Source organism: Larimichthys crocea, chromosome XV (genome assembly GCF_000972845.2).
Source record: "Larimichthys crocea isolate SSNF chromosome XV, L_crocea_2.0, whole genome shotgun sequence".
Classification (NCBI taxonomy): Eukaryota; Metazoa; Chordata; class Actinopteri; family Sciaenidae; genus Larimichthys; species Larimichthys crocea.
In genome coordinates, this window is record NC_040025.1 from 6,300,853 (window position 1) to 6,310,859 (window position 10,007).

The 10,007-nt window shown below is 40.0% G+C and overlaps 1 protein-coding gene across 1 annotated transcript; it reads left to right on the top strand.

Moving 5' to 3' along the window:
• Positions 1–456: 456 nt before the first annotated feature.
• LOC104935379 (probable glutamate receptor) lies at positions 457–9,791 on the top strand. The gene is made up of 10 exons (XM_019265041.2): positions 457–585; positions 736–809; positions 3,256–3,287; positions 3,727–3,906; positions 5,094–5,317; positions 5,619–5,716; positions 6,667–6,884; positions 7,023–7,242; positions 8,380–8,630; positions 9,317–9,791. Exons 2-10 carry the CDS (start codon positions 746–748, stop codon positions 9,413–9,415), a joined length of 1,386 nt encoding a protein of 461 aa, XP_019120586.2. The 5' UTR covers positions 457–585; positions 736–745; the 3' UTR covers positions 9,416–9,791.
• Positions 9,792–10,007: the final 216 nt, after the last annotated feature.

The following is a 10,007-nucleotide window of genomic DNA, read 5'->3' on the forward strand; positions in this document are numbered from 1 at the left end:
AAGAGTCCTTCCGTTAGAAAGAGACGTAGAGAAAATGTGCTCAACATACCCTTCCCCCAGAAAAAAAACATCCTGTTACATAAGCGTGGCAACGGTCCAACACTTCAGTGTAAAAGTAAGAGCAGGCTAAAACAGACCTACTGACCCTCTAACTCAGTTCTATTTTGTAATTCATCATTTCATTTTATTTATTGATTTCAGTTGGATTGGTAGGAAGGGAAAAAACAAAACATGGTTTGCCTCAAAGTCAAAGTCAGTAACACACCGAGCCAAACATGCAGCATGTGTTGGAATAATTCTCAACTAGAATACATCCGGCCCCAATAATTTGATATCATCTCTCTTTAGACTTTATTCTGCCAAGATCTCAAGACCGCCAAACAATCTGAGGTTCAAACCGCCTCCCTCTCCCCTATGGCCCCCTCCCCCCTTGCTCCCCCATATAAACCCCTGCGACATTGTTCTACACACAAACTGTCCTGCTGCCCACTTGCAAGACTTGTGGATTTCTTTCACATCTTCCTGGAGTCGTCTCTCCCGCATAAGGCAAGGTTTAAATTTCCCACTGTACCTGAAGTGACTGAGGTAAGGGAACGTTTGTTATATTTCATCTCTTGAGTAAAAAAATGTATGTATGTAAATCTTGCATGCTCTTGGTTTGGATGAGATTTGACGTTGAGATCTATAATCATGTTAAAATAAATGATTATGTATTAATCAGTGTCATTTTCACAGTTGTGGCATCATGAAAGGCTACATGGCTTTGGTCTTCTGTGCAGCAGCCCTGACTGCACGTATCATCACTACAGGTAAGAGTAATACACATAGCCTAATATTCTTTTAGTAGCTGCTGTACTGGAACACAGCGAATGTGTAAAGAGATATCAGATATCATATTTAACTGTCTGCCTCAGACTTTTCATAAAAACAAGCTCACTTTTTGGTGCCTTCATTCCCTGAGCGATCATTCCTGTCACATCTGTTGTTGTTTTGTTTTTTGGAGTTCAACTCTGCAATTTGTTATACTAGAGATACACAATCAGTCAGTAAGTTCATACATTACCTACATCAAGCAATCTGTAGGACTCTGACAGCGGACTCGTGATGAAAATTAATCAATCCTGTGTGACGACCACGTGAGCAGGCCTCTCCCTCTGGGGGCGTGATGGGTGGAGTCAGGGCATCATGGAGATTCAGTTTACCTCTTTCACCCCTGGCCTCCACCCTGTTTGGTTTTTCTTGTATTTTGTTTGTGTCTATCTGAGTTTCCTTTTATTCATGTAAAACAAACTTATATTTAGTCACAAATCAAGTGTGCTGTCCTAAATGTGAGAATTTTCAGCTCTTATAGATTTTATATAACCTGAAACTTTAACTGTGTTTAACAGGTTTCAATCTGTTGGTCTGACAAACAAGTCATTTGATGTCCAGAAACTGAAAATAATAAAATAAAAGATTATTGGACAAGTCAAGAAGACAACAAAATACATGAATAATAAGTATTAGTCTTCTCTTACTGTAAGCCCTGATCAGTTGGTAAAAATAACAACAACAAAAAACCTTTTCACTTCTTTTCTTTTATCACCATTAAGTTGATCAAACACAGGAAAACTAGGTTTGTTTACCTTAACTTTTTAACTTTGTACATATTTAGTTCTTATCTATTTTCCCCAAACAAGATTTGCACTTTATGTTTATCATCCATACACCTACTATATTTTATATTATTTCACATACAGTAACATAAGACACAAAACGCTCCGCTGCTTCCTGTGTGTGGAGGGCTATGTTGGTGAGAGGAGAGGAAGGGGGGGGACACTGAGTGTTTCAGCCTAGTTTAAGCCCTCCTGTTAATGAGTGTTTTACTTCCCTTACCTTAAAGAACCAGTGTGTAGGATTTAGTTTAATATCTGATTAAAACTAACTAGCCTCACCCTCTCCTTCTAAGGGTCCTATCTGGAGCCAGTGTTTCAGTGTTTCTCTGGGATTGTTATTTTTTTATATATATATATATATATATATATATATATATATATATATGATATATATTATATATATATATATAAGTCTATATTATTATGTATATATATATATATATAATATATATGTATAGTATATATATATGTATATATATCATATGTATATATATATATATATATATATATATATATATATATATATAGATCATTATATGATATATATATATATATATATATATATATCTATATATATTATATATTATATATAAATATATATAATATATATATAGCCCTACCTCTGCAAACTGTCTGCAGAGTTGAAGCTCAGCTCTGTGCCAGCGGGCTCTGGCTGACCTATGAGACGGGGTCGTGCTTCCTCACATTTGGCTCTTTCCCCACTGGCCCTGCTAGACTGCTGGAGTCGTATCAAAGCACAGAGGGGGTACCATCTACTGTGGCAGAATCCCATTTCTCACCAGTGGAGGGGCTACTGCCTTGCTGTGGTCCAGAAAGCACTGTGATAAATCAATTAACCATATGGGGGGAAGCCGGCGCAGGCAGGCAGTGAACTGACAGGCATCTCCGCACATCGCAGGTCCTGCCATCTTCTCTAGAGGAGGCTGATGTGGTGGCTTTATATGATCCCACCCCACTTTTGTTATCTCATGCAATTATGAAGAATTTGCACCCCTGGAACCTCCGCTTATCCTTCCTCCCTTCTCTGACTGACCCTGGCAGGGCATGTTGGGGCCTGCTGGTCATGCTGGGAATGCCATTGGTCACAGTTATGGCAAAAAGAAAATGGGGATGGGGGTGGGTGGATGGGGAGCATCCAGCTCTGGTTACATGGTGGACAGGAGTCTGAAGAACATAAGTGAGACAGATCTCCACTTTGATCCCCCGACAGGGGCCCGGTTACCCCCCTCAATGTACCATGAAAGTGTCACCTCAGTATGGAGCCCTTTTTTCCACATCTCCTGAAAAACAACCGACAACAACACTGTCATTGTTCTCTGGTGGCTATCTGGCTTATTTATTGCCGTGGCTGAGAGAGAAAAATGCATGAAGGGGACTCAAAGCAACAATATCCTTCATTAGGCTTTCAGGGGCCGCTCTGCACACAAGCTTGTAGACATGAAACCACTAATCAGCCAAAGAACTGGCTTAGACTAAATCCTCTCATCTTTGTCCTGATATTCATGCTTAATTATGTTGACTTGCTTCATTACAAGAATCCAGAATTTATTGTGCTGCTTGTTTTTTTTCTCCATTCTAGATGCCAAAGAGTATTCCATCACCACTATAAAGGTATTCTTTCTTTCTGCATTTTCTCAAGACTAGAATGCCAAAGAGGCAGTGGCCTTGAACCGCTGTGTGGCTCACTCAACACTTTGTGAAAGAATAGTCCTAGTTTGTAACAAGAAGTGTCTTATTTTTGTAGTTTGGCCATTATTTGTTTAGTAATGATCAAAAATGTACTGGCCAAGTTATAGGTGAAGAAACACAAACACGAACAAAACCACTCACATATTACAACTTCTTGTTTACAGTGTTGGTAAAAAGCAAAGTATTTTATTAGCTGTGGAAATTGTTTTAGTACTTATATAATTATTTTAAGATAATAATAGTTTAAGGACTAAAACTGACTTCAAATATTCATCAACTTGGCTGATGCCTCAACCCAGTTCTCCCACAATGATCTGTGAGACACCCCATTAACAAGAGGATATTTGTGCCGTTCCCTCAGGAAGACCCGTATGCCATGAGCCGAGGTTCTGAGCTGGAGGGCTACTGCATCGACCTGATCTCTGCACTTGCCAAGAATGTGGGATTCGCATACAAAGTGCACCTGGTGAAAGACGGCCGCTATGGAGCTGTGGACTCCAACGGCAACTGGAGTGGCATGATTGGCGAGGTCATCAGAGGGGTAAGTCGTTAAATGTGATTTAGTCACTAAGCAGTAGATGCAGAGAGTGTAGTGTAGTATACTACATATGTGATGTGATATGTTTGTTGTTTTGCTGGATATGTCAGCCTTTTCTCAAACATAAGCCATTTTAGGCCCAAATATCTTCAGAACAGTTGTCAGCAGCTGAGAAGTTGTCATGTAAAAATCAGTCTATAAATATTTATTTGTGTACTCTCATGAGCAATAAAGCAGCTCTAAATTGCTTTAAATTGTATCATTAGGTCTACAATAAGGGAATATGTGTTTGGGGCCCCACTAAGCTCAAACAAGATAGAATGGAATGTCAATGCAAATGCTATAGTAACCATGCTGGTTAAGTGTGCCTTGAATTTTAAATAAATTGCCACCAGTGTCACCAGCAAGATATAATCACCCCTCCTCCTCCATGCTTTATGGTGGGAACCACACATGCAGACACCATCCATTCATAGGTTGGAACCAAAAAACTCGAACTGCTTAAAACGGACTCATCAGAATAAAGCATAAATTTTCACTGCTCTATCATCCATTCCTTGTGTTTCCTGCTGTGGTTTCTTGCAGCAAGTGAAAACCATGAAGGCCTGATTCAAACAGTTGATGTAGAAATGTGTTTGCTACTTGAACTCTGAAGCTTTTATGTGGATTTTAATCTGAGGTGCTGTTAAATGGTGATTTCTGAGGCTGGTAACTGTAATGAACTTCTCCTCTGCAGCAGATGTAAGTCTCGGTCTTCCTTTCCTGGGGCGTTCCTCATGAGAGCCAGTTTCATCATAGAGTTTGGTGGTTTTTGTGACTGCACTTGAAGATACATTGAAAGACCTTAATGGCTTAAAGTATTGACGAACTGTCATTTCTCTCTACTTAGTTGAGCGGTTTTTACCATAATGTGAATTAGAACACTAATCAAATAGGGCTATTTACTGTATGCCAACACAACCTCAAATGTCTAAAGACTTTTAACTGGTTATTTGAAAATCATTCCATGTGACTATCTCATGAAGCTCATTGAGAAAATGAGTTTCCAAGGCAACTTCATCAGCTACTACAAATTCTGTCTAACATAGTGATATGGATCTCAAAAAAATGTTTCTCTACACCTTGTACTTTGTCGCCATATTATCTATGTGTGTCTTATGTAAGATATATGTGCCTGTACCCTCTATTAGGAGGCAGACCTTGCTGTGGCCCCACTGACCGTCACTGCGACCAGAGAGCACGTTGTAGACATGACCACCCCTTTCATGCAAACAGGAATAAGCTTCATTCTGCACAAAGACTTGGCTTCTAAAGAGACCACCTTCAGCCTGCTGTCACCATTCTCCACTGACATGTGGGTCGGTATCCTCATTGCATTCCTGCTAACAGGTCTCTGCATATTCCTGGTGGGCCGGTAAGTGCAAACTTCGAAATGTCCCCACAGACAATTTCCAGTGTTTTCTACAGTGTAGACACAGGACAAAGAGAGCATGTCCTCAATATTCAATATATGTCCTTTCCACATCCTGATGTATTTTACACAAAAATCCATTATTTTTTACTTATAATAACAAATGTACGGTAGAAGATTGCTTGGTCCAGGCAGAAGATTTTCCTTCAGTAATTCCACAGACGTAACACAACACAGACAGACTTTCTGCTGGAAATACGGCTTTAAAATTGCTGTTTTATAAAAGCCTTTTATTTTTCTGCAGGATCAGTCCCACTGAATGGTCTGAGCCAGACACAGAGGAGCACAGCTTCACATTACTGCACAGCTTCTGGTACATCACGGGAGCTCTCACCCTGCAAGGTAACTCGGCACCCGGCTGAACTGAACCACAGGCATTGAAAGGCACGCTGCTTCTGGCTGTCACTCTCTCTTTCGGAGTGTCATTGTACAGTATGTTACAATTACCTTGACAAATGTTTCACAGAACTTCAGTGCGAAAAAACCTTAAATCTAAACTGACAAATGTACAACTGATTTGAATATTCTGTGTGGTGGCTTGAGTTTTTTTAAATAAAAGCTCAAAGTATGTGGTAGACAAAGCAGAAAGGGCAAATTGATGACATGAACTAGTCATTATCTTCTATATTTCGGATTTTTAATGCTGTAGTGTAAGTGAAGGAGGATTCTTGAGCCACAAGGTTCATTTATTCACATGTGTGGAAAGAATCATAGTGCACTGTGTGTGTATGTGTACATGTAAGCTGCAGTGTATGAGTGTAGATTTCTTTGTCTATCAATGTTCAATGTGTGTGTTTGTATGTGGTTCCTTGTAAGTAGAGAGCTCCCCAGGCCCAGATAGAATATCAGTCTGTTCGGTTCTGTGATAACACAAAACTACATTCTTTATTAATATCCAAATTTGGCTACTGCCAGATGTTAAGGTGCTCACTCAGTCCAGCTAAGCCTCGGGATCCTTGTGGCTCATCGTCATACACACATACAGTTTGAAGTACAGTAAGAATATATAAAAGTATACAGATGATCTAAAAGTTGATATGGATTATTGCAAAATATGACATTTGATTATCTGAGGTCAATACTTCTCAGCAAAGTTGTACTTTTCAATAAATGACCTTTATTTAGTCACACAGTAGATTCAATACAACTGCAGGATTTCTTAGAAATTGTTACTCTACAATCTACATTATATAAAATACCTGCGATTCTTCGATCATCATCATCATCATCATCATCAGTAAACCCTGTCCTCATTTCTATCATTGATGTGCTCTGCTGTCTCGTCCTTTCAGGTGCCGGTCCTCACCCTAAAGCGTTGTCTGGACGGCTAGTCAGCGCCATCTGGTGGTTGTTTGCTGTACTGCTGCTGGCCTGCTACTTTAGCAACTTCAGCTCCACGTTGCACTCCAACAACAAACATGTCTCCATTAAGAGCTTTGAAGACCTTGCTAACCAGGATTTGATCGATTATGGCACAGTCGAGGGTGGATCCACCATGAGTTTCTTTAAGGCACATCCACCTCCTAACTATAATGATTACTGAGATAGCTTCATAGAACTGAGCGCAATATGTGCTCCTGATATGTTGCACAATCACAGTAGTGTTGAGCACATGAGAAGATTCAAATGTTTTCTTTCATTTCCACAGTATTCCAACAATCCTGTGTACCGGCGTATCTATGAGCAGATGGAGCGTAAGAAGAGCTACGCGTCCAGCATGGAAGAAGGTGTTCGCCGCACCTTAGAGCGAAACTATGTCTTCATTGGTGAAGCAGTGTCCTTGGACCTGGCAGCAGCTCGCTACTGTAAACTAATCCGTTCACAGGAGGTCGTTGCCATGAGAGCCTACGCTATCGCAGCACCTCGGGGTGAGCTGCTTGAACCAGTCAGGATGTTTCAAAGATGTCTGCGAAGTTACGTTGTTTTTTTGGTTGGGACAAATCACTCTTCGGGACATTTGGACATGTTTCGTATTAAAGCTTGCATGTTTTGAGTTTTGAGGTGATTACTGGATCTATCACAAAAGTCTGATCCCAGTGAATTCATTCACAACGTGTGCTCCTTTAATCTATTGAACTAATTGTTCAGGTCTGAACTGTGTCACCCTGACCACTAGGGGATGCTAAAGACAGACACTTTAAGATTCTGGCTTGACATGCCTGTGAGGGTGACCATGTGCTTCAAGACTAACAGTGTCTGAAACCCACAATCACATCAGGATACGCAAGTAATATATAAAGTTATTTTCTTAATCTATATACATTTATATCATTTACCAACTCATTTAAACTGGTTACCATGATAACGTTAGTATACAAAAAAAGACCTGGTACTTCGTATAAATCCAAAAATTCAAACTACCATTTCCAATGTCAATGAACTTTTAAACTCTATATGTTATATCTGTTTTCACAACAAAGAGCTTTGTCTTTCGTTGCATTGTCTTTAATTACAGAATTAATCAGAAGAATTATCTGTAAATAGAATCAGCAAGGTTATATTTGTACCTGAACATGCAGAGCAGTTAGGACTTTCCCGTAGTAATGTGGTAGTGCAGGTATTCCTCACAAGCTGCACACAGCTCAAACAGGCAACACCAGGAAAGTAGTAATATAATTCTCTTATTTAATACATACTATTTAATAATATTTCTATGATATCCATGCTAGGTCATGTAACATTAGTCTATTTAAAAGATGTGTTCATGTTTACCACAGAAAAAAATAGCCAAGAATAATGGAGAATTTGGTGGGAAGACATTTAAGGTGGAGTGGAATCCACTGTGAGCCAGACCTTGTCATTCAGCAGTCCATCCATCAGTGCTGCTCCTCACTAATTCACTCGCAGCATAATGGAACCAAATCTCTGCAGTCATGTTCAAAATGTTTGCTTGTTCTGTGTCTGAATCCAGAAGGGTAGAGGCAGCAGGAGAATGCTTATGGTTTTGGTCTGAGACTTTCAACAGCCTCTTTCTTCTATCACACAACCTCTCTTTGCTTCACCAGGTTCTCCGCTGCTCAAAAGTCTATCCATAGCCATCCTCCAGCTCAGTGAGTCCGGTGAGCTGACGTACCTGTGGAACAAGTGGTGGGCCAGCAGTTGCATAGGTGCTGTCAATGCCAACACTTCCCACGCCCTTCAGCCCCATGACCTGCGGAGCCTCTTCCTCCTCCTGGGCCTGGGACTGGGTGTTGGGCTCCTACTGGCCCTGCTTGAGCTTATATTTAAGGCTCGCAACCAAGCTAAGGATGGCAAGGTAGTGGAGAGTGTCAGTCAGTGATTGTTTCGTTAGCCACGCGAGAAGCATGTCTCTAAGGATGTCTTTCTGTGTGGTCACCACTTTGATTCAAACTGATATCAACAAATGATATTACGTCATCTTCTGCTGCAGTTTAGCGCTTATTGGCACGTGTTGACATTCTAACAGGCTAAACTACGGTGGTGAAAATGGTCAGAGGTTTTGAGTCGAGTCACTTCAGTCACAAATTTGATGATTTGTTACTCAACTTGCAACTCGACTTCAGACCCAAATCCACTTTGTTGGAACCAATCAGACAGCAGCCAATGAGTATGAGATAATAAATGTTTTATGAACATAAAGCATAAAAACCTGATCTAGTAGACTCCCCATATAAAAGTATGAATCTAAAGAAGTGCATGATATGGCCTCTTCAATACATTATTAGTCTGTTGTTTAAATGGAATTACATTTGTGAAAGCGTGCATTATAACTTGTTTAGAACTCTAGACTTGACTCAGGACTTGATCTGGGACACAATTGCTAAGACTAGAGACAAAACAATGCAAAACAATGACTTGGTGGTTAACATTATACTTGCTAAACACTGCCATGTTGGCATGCTGACGTTAGTATTTAGCTCAAAGCCACACCGTACAGCCTCACTGATCTGCTACTTAATCATTTCTTCTTGTCTTTCACAGAAATCGTGCTGCTCTGTGTTGACATCAGAGTTGAACCGGCGATTTGGCAGCAGGGGGGAGAGCGCAGAGCAAGACTGCTCGGACAAAAACAAAGCCTGAAAGAAAAGTTTACGCATTAAGGTAGCATCAGAGATGAGAATAAACTGATCGGGCCTCTTTCCTGTTTCATTATACACATTAGCTTTCTGTGTTTCCATGGTAACAGCCATGTGTCATGTGGTCATTGTTTGTTTTGTACTTTTTGTACTAAAGATTGGGGACCACACTGAATGTGTCAGCTGGCATAATAAGCAACAAACTGAGGGACTTAGAGCTTCAACATGCAAATACTAATCACTCCGATATGTTTACTGGTCAGTGTTGTTCTATGTCCCACCGTCCTACTAACTGACATATACTGCTTTTCGAACTTTAATAGGTATGTAACATTTTGCAGTTGTTTGTATGTTCCAAATAAATCTCCCAATATCCCGAAGGACTTATTTATTCTTTATTATTCATGGTGGACTTTTTTTTTTTACCAAAACATGATCAAGACATGAAATATTAGAGACAACATCAAAATAAAATCTACAAAACATAGTCCTAAAAACATTATTTATGTTTAAAGCTGCCTTAATCAATATTTTTAATATTGGTAATAGATCAAATGACTGCTTATCACAAGCTCTGCACTTCACCTCAGTCCTAC